Source organism: Panthera onca, chromosome F1, assembly GCF_046562875.1.
Source record: "Panthera onca isolate mPanOnc1 chromosome F1, mPanOnc1 haplotype 2, whole genome shotgun sequence".
In the NCBI taxonomy this organism is placed as follows: Eukaryota; Metazoa; Chordata; class Mammalia; order Carnivora; family Felidae; genus Panthera; species Panthera onca.
Window position 1 is genome coordinate 30,191,044 of NC_138355.1, and position 22,658 is coordinate 30,213,701.

Sequence of the window (22,658 nt, forward strand, 5' to 3'; positions counted from 1 at the left end):
TTTCTTTGTCTCATCATCTAGAAGTCAGTCATGTTTTCATGATATTAAAGTATTAAGGACAGTTCTGTAAATCATGTTATATACCTCAAGAGGGCATCCAACATTCTCATATGTCCTATACAAAGAATCACCATCTAATGAATCTTCATTTCTATCCTCAAATAGAAATAAACTAACCTAACTCTGTTTTTGATGATAAAAATAATCTGTAAAGTCAACAAAAACTTACACAAATTCTTATAATCTAATATATTAAAGTTTAAAATTAATGTACTTTTGTACATACTTAATCCAAAATCTACAGTATATTAGGATTATGCACGACTCATAATTTTCATGGAATTTAAAAGCACCCCATCAGCAAAAGGCAGTTCACTATGCAAAAGTTGTTACATTAAATTATAATTTCAATTATTAAATGTATAAAATATATATTATAAAATAGGAAGAACTAATTTGGAATATTCACATTTATAAGTTACTGCACTAATATATTCTGATATTCACGGACATGGCTTTTACTATTTCTATGTAGATATCTCCCAAATCTGTATCTTCAGACACATGTCTGCTAACACAAACTCAGAATGTTCAAAGTTCAATTCATTTCTTCCCAAAACATGCTCTTCTCATGTTCTGTATTTCTTTTAATGTCATTGCCAGTATCCAAATCACAGAGATTCACAATCTCAGTTATCACTCATTCAACAAATACTTATTGAGTACCTGCTATGTGCCAGGCACTGCTCTAAACACTTAGAATACATCATGAGGAAAATAAAAATCCCTGTCCTAGTGGAGTTAACATTCCTATATTCTCCTTCTTTTCACCGATGAGTTTAATGATCTGGTTCATTCAATGCCACTACCACAACCTCATTTACATATCTCCTGTATCCTTTTACCTACACTATTACAGTGAACTCTGACCTGGTTTACCAACTTAGAGATTTCCATCTCTCTAAAACATCTTACAACTCCTGCTTCCTTATCAATATTCCCAAAGCACCAGTCTGATTCTCCTGCTTAAAAACTTACAAGGATTTCCCAATGGTTATAAAATAAAGCCCATAATCCTCTGCTGGCCTCTAAGGCACCCAGGATGGTTCAAACTATCTTTCTAGGCTTATATTCCAAACTGAAGAAAATCACTTTCACTTTCACAATCTAACCCTAAAGCCAAAATGAATTACTTATTACTCATTTTAGGAACTTCAATATTTCTTCCATCTTTGCCTTTGTTTACAACTACTCTCTCTACTACAATCCCCCACCCTACCCACATCTTCTAAACCTAACTTCCAAATCTTAACCATTTTTCAAGGTCTAGATCAAATTTAACCTCTTTTATTCATTGTCCTGATTTTTCCAGCTGGAAATCATCACTCTCTCCTCTGAAATCCTGTAGTACTCTATTTGAAACCATTTATAGCACTTAATATTTCCACCTTATATTTTAATTATTTATCTGTGTCACTTGGTCCCCATATGACTATAAAGTATGGGTATTAGCCACCGTGCTTGTACTTGTATAAAAGAGGTGCACCATATTTATAGATTATTAATATCATCATTAAGGAAGTTACCATGCTTTATTCATTCAATGTTTATTGGATGTCTACTCTGTACATTATGCCATAAAGAAAATAATGATGACTCAAACAAGAAGTCACATAAATAAATTATAACACAATATATTAAATACGTTTTAAAAAATGAGCAAAGCATATTGAAAGTCTAAGGCAGTCGCAATAGGGGGCCGAAAAAATAGGTGAAATATGGGAAAGAGGAGGACACCAAGAAGCAAAAATCAAGAAGCAAAAAAGAAACATTAAACATGAACTAAGGGAATTAAAGATCTTCAAAATTTTGAGCCCAGGTAAAAAGAAGGATGATTAGTGACACTATTAACTGACCTGGAAAAACACCAAAGAAAAACCATGAGCAAAAAAAGATAAAAGAGATTGGATGACAAACCACTTTGGTATCTACAGAAAAACTGAGATAGTTAGCAGACAGATGAAAACAGAGATCTACAGTTTATTTTTTTAATGTTTATTCATTTGTTTTGAGAGAGAGAGAGAGAGAGAGAGAGAGAGAGTGCAAGTGGGGGGAAGGGTAGAGAAAGAGGAGACAGAGAATCCCAAATAGGCTCCACACTGTCAGCACAGAGCCTGACATAGGACTCAATCCCACAAACCCTGAGATCATGACCTGAGCCAAAATCAAGAGCCAGACACTTAACTGACTGAGCCACCCAGGCACCTCAGAGATATACAATTTAAAAGACAGGTCAGAGCTAGTGGTTAAGAACTGGGAATCACCTACATAAAGGTGACAGGAAACTGCCTAAGCTTGGGGTGCCTGGCTGGCTCAGTCGGTAGAGGTAGAGTATGCTACTCTTGGTCATGAGTCTGAGCCCCACGCTGGGCATGGAACCTACTTAAAATAAAAAAGAAACTGCCTAAACTGTAGGTAAATATAATTTCTCAGAAAGTGAGAAGTGGGCCAAGGACATAATCTTTTGGAATACAAAGCAGCAGACAAGACAATGAGAAAAAAATCAGATATATATACACACACACACACACAGTGCCACAAAAATTAAAGGAGCATTTCAGGAAGGAAGAGATATTAGTCAATGGTATTGTAATAGTGCTGTATGGTGACAGATTGTAGATACACTTGTGGTGAGCATAGCCTAATGTGTAGAGTTGTCAAGTCACTATATTGTACACCTGAAACTAATGTAACAATGAAAAAAGAAAGAAGAGATATTAAAAATTATCAAAAGTTGCTTAGAGAAGAGATATCTGCACCCCCATGTTCAGTGCAGCATTTATTCACAATATAAGGCATGGAAACAACCTAAGGGTTAACAGATGAATGGATAAAAAAAAAAAAAAGAAAAACAGCAAATAGAGTAGTGGTTATGATGGGGGGGGGGGGAGGATGAGAGGATATCAGTTAAAGGCACAAACTACCAGTTATAAGGTTAATAAATTCTGAGGATCTAATGTACAGCATGGTGATTATAGCTAATAATATTTTATTGGATACTTGAAAGTTGTGAAGAGAGTAGACCTTAAATGTTCTCACCACAAAAAAGAAATGGTAATTATGTGATGGGATAGAGGTGTTAGTTAATGCTATGGAAATAATCATTTTACAATATATCAATGTATTAAATCATTATGTTGTACACCTTAAACTTACAGTGTTATGTCGATTATGTCTCAAGCTGAAAAATAACTTAAAAAGAAAACAAACATCTGAGCTAAGCAAAACAACAATCAAGGAAGGGTGCATAATACTCATAATTTTTCTGTATCTTGAGCAGGATGGTGAATATAGATGTCTATTCTGTCTAATTGGAATGTTATCTATCCATCTACCTATCTAATTGGAATGCTGCAACTGAATTATAAAGAAAAATAGCTAACGCTGGAATGCCTACACTCTTTCTACTTCAGAGCCTATATCTGAAACTATCCATATGTAAGATTTAAAAAAATATAACCTTAAGTTAAAGGAAAGAAAAATAAAAAGCTGCTTAGAGATCAAAAAGAAAGAGAAGACTAAGAGGAGGTTATTAGATCTGAGGATCAGGAGCTCACCTGTGACCATCAATCAATGGTTTCAGAAGAGTGATCAGGCAGAAGCTAGATTAGATTGGGTTGAGTACACATGAGGGCTGAGGAAATGATGGCCACAAATATCGATCAATAATAAAAGCAATCATAGTTACATTTAAATGCCTACTATCACATATCATTTTGAATATTTTAAACACACTACTTTAACTCTAATTTTATGAAACACAGAGCTTTAACTCCTTAATGTAAACGTGATTCTCATTTTACCACTGAGATCTGAAACTCAGGTTACTAAAGTATCCCACCCAAGTTTTGTACATTCTATAATCCACGCTTGAGAAAAAGACACACAGCCCGCTATTTCAAATGAAACCTTATTTTCTAAGATTTACTTCCAATTTTGGCAACTCAATTTTCTGATATTCTTTTATTTCTAAAACTTTACTACCATTAGATTTTTATATCAAGTGAGGGACCTAGCCTCTGAGATGATTCTTCCAAAGATGAATCTTCCAAAGGATTCTTTCCTCCCGGTAGTAATGTTCTTGTGCAACCCCTCCCATACAAAATACAGCTGACCTATATAAACAATAGAATATTGCATAAATGACAGAATACTGTTTCCAGGGCTAAGTCATAAAAGACTCTGTGGTTTTCATTTTACTCTCTCTTGGATTATCTACTCTGAGGGAAGCCAGACTTTAAAAAAAAAAAAAAAAGGCAGCCCTATGGTGAGTTCTGAATGGTAAAGAACTGAGGCCTTCTGAAAAAAAGCACAAATTTGCAAATCACCAGAGTTAGCTATCCTAGAATTGGATCCCCCAGCCCCAATCCAGCCTTGAGATAACTGCAACCCCAGCTGACATCTTGACTGCAACTTCACACAATACCCTGAGCCAGAACAACCCAGTTAAGCTGCTTCCAAACTCCGGACACACAGAAACAACATGAGATAAATGTTTATTATTGTTTTAAGCTACTAAGTTTTGGGCTATATAGATAATCAATACATGAGGTAGATTCAAAAAACATTTTTATATCACAGAATGTACATGTTATTAGATCATAACCAACATCTTCTGCTCATCTTGATCAAAGTAGCTAAGATGCTTATCCCTATACATATACCAAATAATGGAAAGAAAACTTATGACAATTTCAAGCAAGTGATTTATTTAGCAATAATAAGCAAAATTGCATTCCCATATATCAAAGCCACCAACATTGTAATTTAACTCACAATGAATACCCTTGAGAAGGCATACAGCCACACTTTTAACCTGAAGCAGGTCTGACAGAATAAATCAGCATCTTCCTTGTCTAAGGATGCTATTCTGACGATAAAATAAAGCTGATAACAAATGCTCTCTTCTAACTAATTAAATCTATATGTCTCATTCTTACATTTATTGTGGTAACAGCTGTAAATTCTGAGGGCAGAGAGCAACCTCACCTCAATTTTTATAGGCCACAGCATCTAGCATAGTACAAATTTAAAATATACTGGTAAACTTCACAGACTTTGTAACACAAAACCTAAGTGTCCGAATCAGCACATCAGTTAATTTTTTTAAGTGTTAGCTATTATTTTTTTGAGCTTTTATAGCAGTTCTAGTTTCATGAACTATCAAAATGCAAAGTCCTTCCTTAGTTTTCTCAATTTTCATTATCTTTTATCTCTACACAAAATTCAAACCATTTTTATTTACTAGACACAAGAAAAGTTCTTAATGCTTTTGGCTTCCAGCTCTCTTTAACATGTAAGTTTTATACAGGTTGGTAAAACATGTTAGATTTCTGCCCAAAAATAATAGTTATCACAACATAAAATTCTCACGTTTGCTCTTAGTAACAGTTTGCCAGTTTAACTGAACAAAAACAAAAAGGAATCCAAAAGCTCTGCAATACTGCAATACTGTTTCCAATGTCTATAAAAATTATAAACATGGTTTCTTTCTTTCTTTTTTTTTAAGTAATCTCTACACCCAATGTGGGGCTTGAACTCAAAACCCAAGATCAAGGGTAGCATGTTCTTCTAAGTGAGCCAGCTAGGTGCCCCCAAAATGGTTTCTAATCTATCGGTCTCAGACCACTTCACAGCTTCAATTTCAGTACCACAAAACCTTAATAAATTGGGTATTCTCTGGAGGCTGAATAACATTTCCCACAAAAAAAAATACTACTAATCAAAATACATTTGTACTTAATAAAATACTACCATATTTCATTGAGTCTAAGACATTATCAATTGTTAAAACACACCATTATCTTATGAATCATTAAGAAAGAAAAGCATTACCAATTAAACTATGACATCTGTAAGATGAATCCCAATTTCAAAGGTGTTGGATAGTGAACAAGGCAGTGTACATCCTAGAATCTATGAAACACAGTAATTCATTTTGTCAAAAGGTAGTTTCTCAAGCAACGAATTCTTTTTTATTTTTAAGTTTATTTATTTATTTTGAGAGAGAAGGAGAGAGAGGGCAAGGGGGGCAGGGCAAAAAAAGAGAGAGAGAGAATCCCAAGCTGGCTCCATGCTGTCAGCGCAGAGCCCCATGCAGGGTTCAATCTCACAAACCCTGAGATCATGACCTGACTGACAAGAGCCGGATACCTAACCAAGTGAGCCACCCAGGCACCCCATCAAGCAATGGATTCTACAAGTCCAGCTACCATCATTTGGTTTCCAAGAAATTTCATGACACTTAAAGAGAGTCTTCTTAAATTAAGTACTAACACCCTAAAATGTCTGTTGAATAAATGAGTAAAAGTTACTTCAGTGGCTTATTTTTAATAATGACAGAAATTAACAGCTCTACTTTACTGAAGAGTATCTTCTATAGATCAGGCTCTTGCTGGTACTTTCATATATTATTACATATAATTCTCACAATAACCTTGAAAGGTAGGTACTATCCTCATATTACACACAAGAAAACTGAGGTTCAGAGAAAAAACTTTGTAAAGGCCTCACAGACAATAAATGAGGGAAATGCAATTAAGCCAAAAATTTAGATAAAATTAAAGCTACTTCCTCTACTGTCTTCATATATGAACAGATTTCATAAATCCTCAAAGAACATTTTGCTTTATCCTACTTGGTCCTCAAAGTTATTTTCCTCACTCTGTTAGTAGCCAAATTTCTTTTTTTTTTTAATATTAATTATAATCTATTGTCAAATTGGTTTCCATACAACACCCAGTGCTCATCACAACAGGTGCCCTCCTCAATGCCCATCACCTACTTTCCCCTCTTCCCCACCCCCCATCAATCCTCAGTTTGTTCTCAGTATTTAAGAGTCTCTTATGGTTTTCCTCCCTCCCTCTCTGTAACTTTTTCCCCCTTCCTCTCCCCTACGGTCTTCTGTTAAGTTTCTCAGGATCCACATACGAGTGAAAACATATGGTATGTCTTTCTCTGACTGACTTACTTCACTTATTCACTTAGCATAATACCCTCCAGTTCTGTCTACATTGCTACAAATGGCCAAATTTCATTCTTTCTCATTGCCAAGTAGTATTCTATTGTATATATAAACCACATCTTCTTTACCTATTTGTCAGTTGATGGACATTTAGGCTCTTTCCATAATTTAGTAGCCAAATTTCTCAAATGGTAAGTACATACAGGTTGTCTCAATGACTTTAACCTCTTAAAACCTGGAAGATAGTTTGCAAAACACAATTTATATTCAGAATCCACCAATAAGCTCCCTTTGTCACATCCAAAGCCTATTCTTTTTCTTTTTTAATGTTTATTTATTTTTGAGAGAGGAAGAGAGCAGGGGAGGGGCAGATAGAGAGGGAGATAAGAATCTGAAGCAGGCTCCAGGCTCTGAGCTGTCAGCACAGAGCCTGACGCAGGGCTCAATCTCTTGAACCACAAGATCCTGACCCGAGCAGAAGTCGGGCACTTTAACTGACTCAGCCACCCAGGCACCCCCCCAAGGCCTATTCTTAATTCTCATTCTTACTGACCTGTCCACAGAGCATATCACTGCTAATAACCCATTTATCTCTACATCTCCAGTCTTGTAACAATGTATTTTCCAAGACTTCCTCTGTTTGCATCTTTACTTTTTTGCCTTACATACTTTCCCTTAGTGAATTCTTTAATTACTATCTCAATTATAATAATCTTATCTCTTAATACCATTTTTCAAATCCTAGCTCCTTCTCTACACACAGACATCTCACACATGAAATCAGCATATTTAAGATCTAATTTCATGAGTTTACCATTCCCAAAGGTAGCTATCCTCTACCAGTTTCCCTAGGTTTAAAACTTTATATTGAATTCTTCCCTCCTTCACTCCTTATAAAATGAATATTGAGGCACCTACACAATAAATCACTGTGCTAAGCACTAGAAAGTGATGCATTAAAAAATGTTTAATAGTATTACTTTATGCCTACCAATGATATTTTTATTTAATTTCAAATATTAATGATAATAAAATGATCCAACTACTAAAATATTGTGTATGTTTGCAAATTTCACCATTTGTAAGGAGGTTGTTACTTTAATGGGATATTCTGTGTTTAGCATGGCAGGTTCACAAAATATGCATTAAATTATTATTAATAATCACTGATATCATTAAAAATTTTAAATCATTGTAATTAAAGCTGGTTAAATAATGGTTTATTAATAAGTGTTCCTTACATAAAACCCACCATGTTAAATAATAGTCTCTAAAATGAAACAAAGGTTAAAGGAGAATTTCAAAATACTGCATTTGATCATTTCTTTCCCTAAAATATTTTTTTTCTCTAATACTGTATGTTTATAAATCAATTCTACTAAGGCTTCATAACAAAAGAGTGAAAGAAAAAAAAGTTACCAGCTTTCTTCCCAGTTTTTCTTCTATCCCAAAAACTAAAGAAACTGTCAAAAATGTTTAAATTAATCTTTTTATCTCAGGAATAACCATCAACAAGTAACAACAAAAACTTTGTGTTCTGTGAAATATCAGGCTTTTTTAAAAAGGTAAACTTCTTTCATCTTCCATTTATCCAACAAATGAATAAGCAATATCTAAGTTGTTTTTTCCCAGTTAGAGTTTCACTGATTCCCTTCCCCAAGTTGTCTCAAGAATAAATAAATTAGAGGGCACTTGGATGGCCCAGTCAGTTGAGTGACCTGCTCTTGATTTCGGCTCAGGTCATGATATCATCGTTGTGAGATTGAACCCCAGGTGGGACTCCGCACTGGACATGGAGCCTGCTTAAGATTCTTTCTCTCCCTCTCCCTCTGCCCCCCCCCCCAAATAAATACATAAATACATAAATAAATACATAAAAATTAAAAGAATAAAATCAACTAGGAAACTGCTCAACTGTTAGTTTCAAACCACTAGAGATAGATATGTAATAATGGCTAATATACATACAACACTTACTACACGTAGTATTATTACTTACCACACATATGTACTAAGTGCTTTCCAATTATTAATTCAGTTAATTTCATATGATCCTCTAAAGTAGGCACTATTATCATGTCCAATTTAAGGATGAGAATACTGTAACACGGAAAGGCTAAATGACTTGCCCAAGCTCACAGGATTATTATAATAACTTCAGTTTCAGTGGTCTCTAAAGCAATGTACTTTCTAATTTCTCCATCTATCAAGAACAGAACTGTTCAAAGTCCATGATACTAACCAAACAAATTCTAGAGAAAACATTTTGCAGCCCTCTCTAGCAAATATCTAATGGCAGTATAATTTGAAGTACTTATATTTCAAAACTCCTATTTCAAACAAATATATTCAACTCAAAAAGAAAGGTTTATAAAAAGATGTATGAAATCTGTGATTAGAAGTGGTAACTAACCTGCTCATTAACACTTTTGTTATCTACTATTATAAAAACATTTGAAAAACAACAGAAAGATATATCTCAATATATCTCAATATATCTCACTGATCACATTTGAGTTTATTACCTAAAACTAAAAAAAGAACTAAATCTGCATTCACTGACTAAACAAAAGAATAAGAAAACACTAAATTGATATCAAAGTAATTTATTTCTAGAGCTCTAGCCACATTCTGTGGGGACAAACATGAACTTTTCTTATTTTCTGCATTCATTCTTCAACCATGCTCTTATAAATTTCTTTCTCAACCTTTAATGACATCCCAGATAGATCCCATGGCCTTTTGGTCACTTTCAGTAATTTAAAAAAGAAGTTGCTAGGGGCGCTTGGGTGGCTCATTCAGTTAGGCATCTGACTCTTGATTTCAGCTCAGGTCATGATCTTAGGGTCATGAGATCAAGCTTCATGCACAGAGCCCACTTAGAATTCTCTCTCTCCCTCTCTCTGCCCCTCCCACACTCGCTTACTGTCTCCCTTAAAAACAAAAATTAAAAAAATTAAAAAGTTGCTAAACATGGTAGACACTGCCAGATGCTTGATGTTGACAGGTATCTATTACTCTGCCTGACATATACACAGTAAGCATTAAGTAAAATTATATATCATTACTATCAAATTTTATCAAATCTAAGATGTAATATACACCATTAATAGTAATTAATAGTAATATACACCATTATTTTATGTGCTTCTAAAAATGAAAAATGTATCTGCAAATTAACCTACAACACAACATTAATTATAAGACATATCCTGATTTTGGTATTAAAATATGGGAAAAATACACACTAAAATTGATTAATTAAGCTACTATTCAAGCCCTCAATATTTTCAGCTATACTGTTTGGTTTTCCTGTCTTTGGTCTTATTCTCTCCAATACATCTTCCAAGATCTAAATTATACATTTCACTTTGCACTGATCCCTCTCCACTAACCTCTTCTTTAAAATCCTTGATGTTTCACACCCAGGAAGTGTTTAAACTCAGCAAGGTACTCATCCCTTCACCCCTTGATCCCTCCCAGTCCACCCTTCCAACCTCACTCCATTAGTTCTCCAACATATCCACTAAACCAGATTTCATTAATATGCTTAGATACTTCCACCTATTTATGCCTTTGCCTAGTATTATTCTGTCTGCCTAGATTACCCCCCATGTGGAGCCTGCTTGAGATTCTCTCTCCCTTTTCCTCTGCCCCTCCCCTGCTCATGCTCTCTCTCAAAAATTAAAAAAAAAATTAAATGTTTATACAGCAGTGATACGCCTCAGCAATGTACATTGGTGAGCAGGAAGCCAATATTCTTATCCCAGGCTCTCCTATCAGCTAGTTTCAAGACTCTGACCACATAATCTTGGCCTCTCTACCTCAATTTATTCATCTATAAAACAGAGAGCTTGAGAAGGTCTTTCTCAACTCTAAAACCAATTCTAGTATTAGAAATTAAATTTTCATTAAAAAACTGAAAAGAACTAAAAGTAGATATCCTCTAAAAACTCCCAACAATTCACTCAAGCTATTTGGTTATACTTAAGAATACACATGTGAATTTCACCTCAACTAAAAAAAAAAAAAAAATACAGCCTATAACTTAAATAATGTCTAATTTACAAGTGAACAGGGAATTTATTTCAAAACCACATAATTGTTCTTAGGTGGTTTTCTTACTATATATAAAAAGGTTAAGGACCATTTTTAATATAAATATTAATATTTAACATTAATTCATTCATTAATTATTGATATAAATATCACAGGTAACAGGAGTAATGGCTAAAATCAACAAAGCCATTTTCCAAGAAAACTTGAATTGGGCAAGCCCAGAGTGACAAATTTTAAGGCTCAGTTTATACAACATTAATACCATTGAGCTCTCCAGAGGAGAAATAATTTTTATAACAAATATATAGCTCTTACTATGTGCCAGGCATTGTTCTAAGCACTTTCTATATTTTAACTCCTTTAATCCTCCCAAAGACCTAGAACTACTATTATTATCCCTATTTTACAGATGAGGAAACTGAAGCACAGAGTGGTTAAGTGACTTGCCTGAGGTCTCTCATCTAGTAAACTGTGGAGCTGGAATATGAGCTAGGCAGTATGGTTTAGAGTTTGTTCTCTACGCATTTTGAACATACTAGCATACAAGGCAAAATAATAAGCAATAAAGTGAATCAGGGTAATTGTGTTAACTCAGCCACTAACCAAGTCATGTAACCCTGAATCACTTAACCTCTCTAAACCTCATTTCCCATTAAGTAAAAAAGGGAATTGGGCTAAATAATCTCAGAAATTCCTTACGGGGATAATTAACATTCCATGATCTATCATCTGGAAGCCAAATGCCACAACTGCAGCATACAACAGCTATGCCCACTTTATCTTCCTCTTTTTACTCTTATTACTAATATCTTATCTTTTTCTTATGGCCTCATCTTCATAAGGTCCTCTATTTACCAGCTGCCTATCTAATAATAGTTACCCTGATAATCTTGAGGAAAATATAAATTAACTCTGGCCTCCAGACCACACTCTACTACCTCCAAAACGTGCAGACTGAGACCTAGGACTGAAAATAGACCAGCCATTACTTTAGCAGATGCTCAAGAATAGGTCAGACCAGGGGCGCCTGGGTGGCTCAGTCGGTTAAGCATCCGACTTCAGCTCAGGTCATGATCTCGCGGTCCGTGAGTTCAAGCCCCGCGTCGGGCTCTGTGCTGACAGCTCAGAGCCTGGAGCCTGCTTCCGATTCTGTGTCTCCCTCTCTCTGACCCTCCCCCGTTCATACTCTGTCCTCCCTCTGTCTCAAAAATAAATAAACGTTAAAAAGAATAGGTCAGACCACATCAAACTCTATATATGTATAAATAAAGGAACTTATTTATTTTTCCAAAGGTAGTAATAAGAATTAAAAGAAGGCTATCCACAATTAGCAGTATCAACATAATCAATTACTCAATGGCTCTAAGACTCAATTTCCCCAATCTATAAACAGAGCTGACAACCTACCTTAATGGCTTGCTAATAAAGAGAAAATGTTTTTAAAGTACTTAACATAGTGCCTAATACAGTAAGCACTCAAAAAATAACATCTGTTGTTACTTACAATTCCTGTATAAAAGCAAGAGCTCTAGGAGGGCCTGAGGGGCTCAGTCGGTTGAGTGTCCCACTCTTGATTTCGGCTCAGGACGTGATCCAAGGGTCATGGGATCAGGCCCTGTGTCAGACTCCACCATGCTTAAAATTTTTTCTCTCTCTCTCCCTTAGCCCCTCTCCCTCCCTCTCTCTCTCTCTCTCAAATAAAATTTTTTTAAAAAGCAAGAGTCCTAATGTATGACAGATTCAATTTCAAATCCTACTTGGTCTGCTACTTGCTAGGTATGTAGCCATGAACAAATGATTAATCTAAAATAAAAATAATAAATCATCTACCTTGCAAAATTGTGAAGATTAAATGAGATTATTCTATGTGAAGCAGCTGACACTGGGTTCCTAACTGCTCGATAAATGTCAATTCCATTCTCCTTAATGACAAGCAGACCACATATCACCTAATTCAATTCAAAGAAAAGAGAACGGAATTGGGAATCCCCAAGAAGCCAACTTTTTCCCCCCTTACATCCTTTGCAGTGGGGGAAATACCTGAGAATTCTCACCCAAGAGATTCCCTATTCCCCTACGTGCTTCCTAAAACTGGAGAACTTTTTCTCAGGCCATCTTTGAACCTTCTGAAAGGAGTCCTGTGTTCTAAGGCAGTAACTCTCAGAAACCCTTTCAGGGAGGGGTGCCTGGCTGGCTCATTCAGAAGACCATGCAACTCTTGCCTTGGGGTCATGAGTTTGAGCCCCATTATTAGGTGTAAAGATTGCTTAAGTAAATAAACTTAGAAAAAATTAAAAAAAAAAAGGGGGGGGGTGCCTAGGTGGCTCCATCAGTTAAGCGTCCAACTTTTGATTTCAGCTCAGGTCATGATCTCACACTGGTAAGATCAGCTCCGCACTGGGCGTGGAGCCTGCTTAAGATTCTCTCTCTCCCTCTCCCATGCCCCTCCCCTGCTCGTATGCTTGCACACATGCATTCTCTCTCTCTAAAAAGAAAAAAAGAAAAGAAAAAAAAAAGCAAAGAGAAAGAAAATGAGGAAGAAAGAGAGAGAAAGAGAGAGAGAAAGAAATAAAGGAAGGTAGGAAGGAAGGAAGGAAGGAAGGAAGGAAGGAAGGAAGGAAGGAAGGAACCCTTTCTGGAAGCTCAAAAGATCCAAATTCTTTTTTTAATAACACTACAAAACTTCACTTGTTTTTTTCATTCTCGTTCTTTCACAAGTAAACAGTGGAGTTTCCCAGAGGCTGCATGAAGTGTGATAACATGTCTCTAGTAGAAGGTGTGCTTGTTACACTCCTGTGTTTTAAGCATTTCTCAGTTTTAATTTCTAATACAACATGTATCAGTAGACACTAGAATCCTCAATAATTTTTAGGAGTTTCAAATGGTTCCAAGACCAAAAAGTTTAAGAACCACTGCTCTAAAGTACAGAAAAAGCCTACAAAGCACATGCATTACTCTGTGAATTACAACTTGACCAATTTAGCCTAAGTAAGTCACACAATAATCTAAAAACGTCCCACTTTACTGAATGATTACATTACAGCCCTTCAATTTTCAAAACAATCTCTTGTTCTCTCATCATTTATGAACAGACAGAACTATGTCTAAGGACTTATATCTCCACATTCCTAGTCTTCAGTCTTTGTAAATATTGCAGGTCACCCTCAATGAATAAGAGACTATATTTGCTTAATTAACATATTGTCCTCTTGTTACAGAGACGATGAAGTTGTAAGTTATGCTTACAGCAGGTTAATTATACTTTCCTCTGACCTCTAATAAATGAACAACTTTTTAAGAATTTTCTGATCAGCCCCTATAGACACCATACCTGCATGATGATGGGAATGGGTAACTAAATCTGTTCCTAGAAACAAATTAGATGGAAAGGTATAACAAAAAAAGTTTAAAAGTTCAAAAAGCTAAGGAGAAAGTCTCTTAGCCATTTACAAGTGACCCAAATTTATAACAATGTTCCAAGTCCTCAATCTGCAATCTTTCCTTTCTATACCATTTTTAATTCTGAAACACTGCGCTGACTGAAATACAAAGCCAAAACCAGAGGTGCCTGGGTGGTTCAGTTAAGCATCTGACTTTATCTAGGTCATAATCACATGGTCCCTGAGTTCAAGCCCCACATCAGGCTCTGTGCTGTCATGACAGCACAGAGACTGGAGCCTACTTCAGAGTCTGTGTCTCCCTCTCTCTCTGCCACCCCCCCCCCCCACATTTGCTCACATTTGCATATGCCCTCTCTCAAAAAAAAAAAATAAACATTTAAAAATGAAACAAAAACAAAAAATACTATTGTTTTTTCTATTTTTTTTTTAAATATTTATCTACTGGGGGAGGGGGGAGGTGCAGAGAGAGAGGCAGAAAGAGAAACCCAAGCAGGCTCCACACTGCCAGCACAGAGCCTAACTTGGAGCTCGATCTCATGAACTGTCAGATTGTGACCTAAGCTAAAATCAAAAGGGAGATGTTTAACAACAGAGCCACACAGGCACCCCATCTTTTCTATTTTTAAGATAATGAAAGAGCTTGAGTTTCAGGACAAATCTATCAGCCTACAGCAAATAGTAGAACCCCTATAAACAGCTGTTGGAATGAATGGATAATTTAAGGCATTTGTTCATGAGCTTTGTCTACCTGGCTTCTTTCAGCATTTACTAGGTAAAAGGAATACGTGAAAAGGCAAATACAACTGGGTAAGAACCCTAGTGAATTTTGACACTGCTCTCAATTGCAAAGACTAGTTCAATACCAGGCAATCCGCAAACCAGCTTTGGTTAAGCTGCACAACTTGAACAAAGTCTTCCAAACCTTTTTTAAATATCATATCACTATCAAAAACAAAAACAATAGCTTACTATGTACCTCCTCCAGTATATGTATATTTATTGATAAATTATATCCTTCTACAACTGTGTACATAATAAAACAGAATTTTTTAAATAGTTTCTTTAAAAAAATTTTTTTTAAATATTCATTTATTTTTGAGAGAAAGAGAGACAGAGTGTGAGCAAGGGAGGGGCAGAGAGAGAGGGAGACACAGAATCTGAAACAGGCTCCAGGCTCTGAGCTGTCAGCAAAGAGCCTGACGCAGGGCTCGATCTCGGGAATGGCAAGATCATGACCTGAGCCGAAGGCAGACACTCAATCCACCGAGCCACCCAGGTGCCCCTAAATAGTTTCTAAAAGATGAGATAATGATAAACAATTTTTATCTTTCATTTATAAATAGTACAAAAATATTTTCAACCTAAGAGATTATCAATAGCAATACTTTTAGAAAACAACATACCTGAAAAGCTTATTTTTAAAAATCTAAGCTTAACATTTTGTGATATGGTATTTCAAAGGTCTAGCTTAAACTTCAGGAATTAGTTGATTATGAAACTTAATTATAATGGTTATAAATTGAAAAACAAACCACAAAGGCTCAATATTCTTAACACATAATATATGTTTATGGTGAAGTTCACTATGGAAGACAGTGAACTTACTTCAGGTGTGCTTGTGTGGCTCAGCTGATCAAGTGTTGGACTCTTGGTTTCAGCTCAGGTCATGATCTCAGAGTTTGTGAGATTGAGCCCTGAGTCAGGCCCTGGACTGATAGTGTGGAGCCTGCTTGGGATTCTCTTTCTCTCCCTCTCTCTCTGTCCTTCCTGCGCTCTCTCTCTCTCTAAAGTTTTGAAAAAAATCTTATTTCAAAGAATTATCCTAATTATTTTGAATTTGGGGGGGGGGGCAAACTTCTTGTCAGATCTATTAGAAGTATGATTGTTTTTGTCTGTAATTTGGCTTACCAAAAGCTAGTACTAGAAGTAGAATTGTCAGCTCTGCCACTTTTTTGTTCACATGTGCTTGCTTTAGTGGTATTACTGTTGAGGTTCTTTACGGAAGTCTTTTTTTTTTTTTTTCAAGTTTATTTATTAACTTTGAGAGAGAGAGAGAGAGAGCGCGCGCGCAAGTAAGGTAGGGGCAGAAAGAAGAGGAAGAAAGAGGATCCCAAGCAGGCTCCAGGCTCTCAGCACAGAGCCAGATGCGGAGCTTAAACTCATGAACCATGAGATCACCATCTGAGCCAAAATCAAGAGTCAGAGGCTTAACCAACTGAGCTACCCAGGCACCCCTACAGGAGTCTTTTTAAGTCCTATCCATTTTATAAGAGTTAGTTTAGTCGAAACTAGGTAACATCTGTAAATTCTACACAACCATGAACTAGAATAATTGCTATTTGCTTAAAGTGAACACACAAGTAAGAAACCTATTAGCAATCTTTCTCTTTTTCTCAGAACACCTCCTAACAAGGCCATCAAACTCACCCATTTATTAAATATTAGTAAAATTTTGTCTTATGCATAAAAATGAATATAACTAACAGTTCTAGTATTATCTTCTCTTACTCAATGGGAGTTTTGGGTACTCTCCTTTGGGGGCCATGGCACGAATATACTTAAAACCCCTAGCCAGCACAACTCAGTCAGTCTCTCAAATGCTTTCCAGATTAGGACTGGATTTGAAGCCAGGACTAACTTTCCATGGTCACCCCAGGTCAAATAAGATTCTTAGGTTCTTATGATCTGGGCCTTCATCCAAAAGCTGATCCAAAACCAACCTTGAGGGATGGATGGACAAGTATAATCTTTCCAGGATACTCATCCTAACACACTTTATTATACAAATATAATAAAGAATAGTAATAGGTTCCTCTCTTATACAACATTCATTCACTCATTTAAGAAACATTGGTAAATGCCAGGCATCTTATGGACACAATCATTTACAAGTGTTATCTTAAATACACTATACTGTACTTTCATTTGCAGAAGTGCCCGAAAGAAAAAGTGGTTTGTGCCCCATCGGGTGGCCAAACTGGAAATTTCAAACAAGTTCTAGCAAGACAAGTTAACCCTAACTAATCAACATAATACCTTTGGGAAATTGAAGCCTGCAACACAAGTGTTCTCATGGGATAGTTCTATAAATGAAAATCACAATAATGTCAGGGCAATGTTTCCTTACAATTGAAGATAGGGATGTACCGTTTATGCAGAATCTTTCCTTTTCCAAATCCTGCAAAAAAATTAATCAATGACTATCCCTTTTATTTATTTAAGTTAAATAGGGGCGCCTGGGTGGCGCAGTCGGTTAAGTGTCCGACTTCAGCCAGGTCACGATCTCGCGGTCCGTGAGTTCGAGCCCCGCGTCAGGCTCTGGGCTGATGGCTTGGAGCCTGGAGCCTGTTTCCGACTCTGTGTCTCCCTCTCTCTCTGCCCCTCCCCCGTTCATGCTCTGTCTCTCTCTGTCCCAAAAATAAATAAAAAACGTTGGGAAAAAAAAAAAAAATATTTAAGTTAAATAAAAGTTTCAGTGGGTCAGTTTTCCACTCCCAAATTAAAATCTCATCAAAATTTTCTGAAAGAACTTTAATTTAATAATAGTCCTAAATTTGTTCTATCTTCTTCATATATCAAATATAATTAAGCCATTAAAAAAAATAGAAATTTAAAGCTAGATGGGTCCTCAGAAAATACAGCCCTGCGAGTTTAGAAACCATTAAGACCAGTTCTCTCACCTTACAAAGAACCTAAAGCCCAGAAAGAGGAAGTAATTTCATCAGGGTCACACATCTAGGGTGACCTGACTCCCAATGCTTACACATCTATGCTCAAGAGGCTAGCTATCTATATGTGATCCTAGACAGATGACTTAACCTCTCTGGACCTTTGTTTCTTTGTCTGAAAAAAAGAGGAAGTAGATAGTGTTCAAATTCCCCTGAAACTCTAAAATCCTGAAATTTAGATACCTCATTATTTTAGGAACCTACTCAACTCCAGTATACACTGAAAAAACCATTCCTAATTCCTGAGAAACCAAAGCAGCACAGGACCCTAGGGATGAAAACACAAGTCAGCAGCCGAAGGCACGAAATATATTTGCTTCTTTTGCTAATATTCTGTAAAATATTAACATGGCCATACTAGTCTATGTGGTTGAAACTGGTCTGTTAATTTTGATTAATCAATTACAGAGCTCTAAAATTGCAATCACTGATTCTAAATTTTTTTTAAAGTGCTCTTATAAAGATTTATTGATGTTCTATTTTCTATGCCAAGATTTACACTCAAATAGATTACTGGAAACAGGGATGGCTTCTGCTCATTTGTGTTTATTCTCTGTAAAAGCTATTCACAAGTGGATCAAACAGATTTTCTTTATATGGTTTCTTCTTATTGCTCTCTTTTATGCTTTATTATTCTGCCTACGAAGATTGAGTTTATGAACTCCACAATTTATTTCTGAATTAGAAATTCTAATAATTTTTAGGTTATTTATGAGTAATAACACTAATAACAATTTTAACATTCCAAAAAGCAAAAACCATTAAAAGTTAAATAAAAAACTATGGGGGCGCCTGAGCGGCTCAGTTGATTAAGCATCTGACTCTTGATCTTGACTCAGGTCATGATCTCACGGTTGTGAGTTCGAGCCCCACACTGGGCTCTACGCTGGCAGCAGGGAGCCTGCCTGCGATCCTCTCTCTCTCTCTCTCTCTCTCTCTCAAAATAAATAAACTTAAAAAAAAAAAAAAACCTATGAACAGGGTGCCTGAGTGGCTCAGTCAGTTGAGGGTCCCATTCTTGATTTTGGCTCAGGTCATGATCCAGCATCAGGTTCTGTGCTAAGAATGGAGATTTTCTAAGCTTAAGATTTTCTCTCTCTCTCTCTCCCTGTCCCTCTTCCTCTACCCCCCTCCCCACTGGCACACTGTCTCTCTTAAACAAACAAAAACCTATGAATCACAATGGACCTTGAAAAGCTCTCTGGCCCTATATATTCTTATCTTATGGAAAAGGAAAGAGCCCTGGAAAGATAAAAAGATTGTCCCCAGGGTCTCATAGCTAACATATACAATAACTAGCATTTATTGTGTGGCCATGTATACACAATAATACACATAATTATAGATGTAAAACAAAATTTTCAGTTTCTATCTAATGCTCTGCTTATCTCAAATAAAATTTAATGTAGTGAAATGACATAAAAACCAAAGAAGCTCAACAGTTCATCATGGTCCACAGCACTAGAAAGCACCCTAGTCTAGACATCAGAGGTAATACCCTAGAATTTCACCACTAGTGCTTGAAAAACAAATTCAAGTGTCTATTGCATGAACAGTGTTTCATGAGCATAATCTTCATATATCAGAAACTACGTGTTACTGCATTATAAGAAGATTCTTTTCTCCAGCAACAGCTAACATCTTTTAGGATGTCATTTTTCCCCAAAGTTTTTAAGTTGCCAAAATGCCCAGACTCTGAAAACTCTTATTTATGCCTCTTTAAATATTTTCAAAGGAACAGCACCAGCTCTTGAGAAACAATATAGCAACACAAATCCCAACCCTATAAAGAAATCTTTTTAATGGCTCCAATTCACAAAGAAAAGTGCCCCTTATTTAATTGTGCCTACCAAACAATGAGTTCATCTGGGACAGGAGTTAGGTAGTAGGGACTCTGCAGAATAAAATTTCAATTAGCCACAATAAATGAAATTTTTTTAACACCTTATAATTGCCCCAGGAAAGATAATGCAGTCACACATGTGCTCAGGAATTCTGTCCCTCTGTAACCAACCTAGAGTAACCCAATTGGGGTTAGTGTCCAAAGGGAGTATATGAATGAGGAGTCCCAGAATTACTGTGGTCACTCCAGCCACAAAGCTGACATTACAAATCAAGAGGTAATTGCATTTTCAAACTAAATCTTATGTTACCCCTTCCAGCCTCAGCTACTCCAAATTAATACAATTCTATGAAAGTGCTGTAATACTTAAAATTAATCACAGCATACAACTAGCCACTATTACTTTTGCCCAAATCGAGCATTCCATACATACTATATGACAAGTATAAGATGTTGCTTCAGATTGCTTTTCCTATGCCTCTGTGAAGAACTGGCAGTGGTGCTGAAAATTACTACTACAAGATGAAAGACCAATGCCCTCCTTTCAATAAAAACCATCATCTGGACTCTAGCCAAGGTTTTAAAACTGACCGAGTGTTATTGGAAACAATAAATCAAAAACTCCACAGGCTGAAAAGCTAGTCCCTTATTTTATTCTTACAAAATGTAGCCACAAAACACTAAAGAAAATTAAGTGAAAGAAAGCATTAATAATTCTGGGTGTTTCATTTCTGGCAATAATCAAATACTGTATGTTACAAGGTGAATTTATTTTACAATCTTCAAGGTTCTGTTTACTTACACCTCTTTCCCTGTCTTCCCCAATTATTACAACTGCTTTATGAAAAATAAACTTGTGCTATTGCCTAAACATCCTATCACTGAACTTAAATAGACATAGACAACTAAAACATTTTAATTCATAAAATGTAGCTAACATATTTGAGTTCGTATTGATTTTATACTCTTTGTTCCTGCACATACATAGATGTAAATTCCTGGAGGTTACAGATAAGTCTTTCTTTCTCTATCCAGGAGCTGAATTGCCAGTTACTGAGAATAACCTATTGCAGTGCTTAAAAGCTCTTTAGGTATCTTGCCTTCTGAAAATATATATGGGTTCATTATCCTTACTCGTTCCTATATTAATGTAAGGTTCCTCATCAGTACCTACTGAATACCCTCCAAGCTGTTATCACAGCAATTAGGGGGGAAGGGGGCCATGATATCTACAATACATAGGTATGTTTTAAAAGTACATTGTTTACAATACAGTACTTTTCTCCCTGGCTAACAAAATTTTAGGAAAGAAAACCTGAAAAATGTAATTATTCTCTTCTCTTCCCTTCTTCCTCTTCCTCCTTCACTCCATTCCAAAACAACAGGACAGTCAAAACCAGAGATGTGATTACTTTGTATACTTCATGCAATCAGTAAAAAGACCGTCACCGTCTTATTATCAAAACAGAATAGATGATTACAATACGTTTGCATACAGTAACCACTGCATATGTGATATACATTTAAATCAAATTTCAACCCTGTTACAAAGCCTTTGTCAACAGTGGGCAAGTGGGGAAAAGCGGAAGGGCTCTGTGGAATGAAGAAAATCGCTAACGGGGCTTATCTCGGAAGAGGATTCCTTGGTGAGAGGTGAGCAGAGAGAAACAAAACCTAACCTTGGCGAGGGGGCGCTCGCCCAGGGTGGGGACGAGAGGTCAGAGTGAGTGGGGAGGAGGGGATTAGCGCGGAACCGCCGCGACCCCGGGCTGCCCTCCCACCACTACTCCCCCACCTGCGGCTCGCCCTCCCACCACTATTCCCCAGCCCCGGCGGAGCTGTGCCCTCCCTCCCGGCCCGCCGCCTGCATATCCGTTACCCCGGCGGCAGCGGGGCTGCGGGGGAGGGGAAGGTCAGCGGGGCCCAGAGCGGGGCAGCCGCGGCGGGGATGCCGCAGTGGCTCCCCGCGGCACCAGGTCAAAGTCCGCCCAGGCGCGGGGAGGCAGCAGGAGCGGAAGGCGGCAGCGGAGGTCTGCACTGGCGAGATGGTGGCCCCTCCGAGTCCTCCCACACCCCAGCTGCTGCCGGTACCTCATACTGGATGTACTGCTTCCTCCACTCGGGAGTGATGTGCGCGGAGAGGTGCTCGGCGAACTTCATCCTGCCGTTTCCCCCTCACTCCCACTCCGGTCCAGCAGTTACTGGCGGCGGCGGCGGCGGCAACAGCGACTCCGACTCCTCCCCACATGGGCCCCGGCGCGGCACGGCGCTGCGCTTCTCTCCTCCTCCGCCGCCGCCGAGGTCTCCTCAGAGCCGCCCTCCCGCCATCTTCCTCCTCCTCTCCATAGCCCCGCCCCGTCCCGCCCTCTAGACGTCATCGCCATGGTAACCGCCTACGCCGCACCAACGAAGAGGGAGGGATAGGGGGCGGGGTTTGGGGGGGGACATTCCTCGAGGCGCCTCCCCTTCTGGGCCGGACGTGCTGGAGGCACCTCCCCTGACCTCTTCCGTCTGACTCCCGTTGGCCTTACAGCTAGCTGCTCTCTACCGCCTGCCTGGAAAGCGGTAGTTTTGTTATTGCAATTAATATTAACACGTAGAAA

At 37.4% G+C, this 22,658-nt stretch overlaps 1 protein-coding gene across 3 annotated transcripts in view; it reads right to left on the reverse strand.

The window, feature by feature from the left end:
- Positions 1–22,422, reverse strand: part of XPR1 (xenotropic and polytropic retrovirus receptor 1) — a 218,207-nt gene extending 195,785 nt beyond the window's left edge. For 2 of the 3 annotated variants that reach the window (XM_060643801.3, XM_060643798.3), the window contains exons 1-2: positions 5,896–6,054; positions 3,618–3,694 (exon numbers count right to left, since the gene is read on the reverse strand). Coding sequence is in view for 1 of the 3 variants with exons in the window: in XM_060643796.3 (XP_060499779.2) it covers positions 22,147–22,215 (69 nt within the window). In the remaining 2 variants the exon portion in view is untranslated. Of the gene's footprint in view, positions 1–3,617; positions 3,695–5,895; positions 6,055–22,146 lie in introns of those variants that run through there. The other variant, XM_060643796.3, reaches the window with a different exon arrangement.
- Positions 22,423–22,658: the final 236 nt, after the last annotated feature.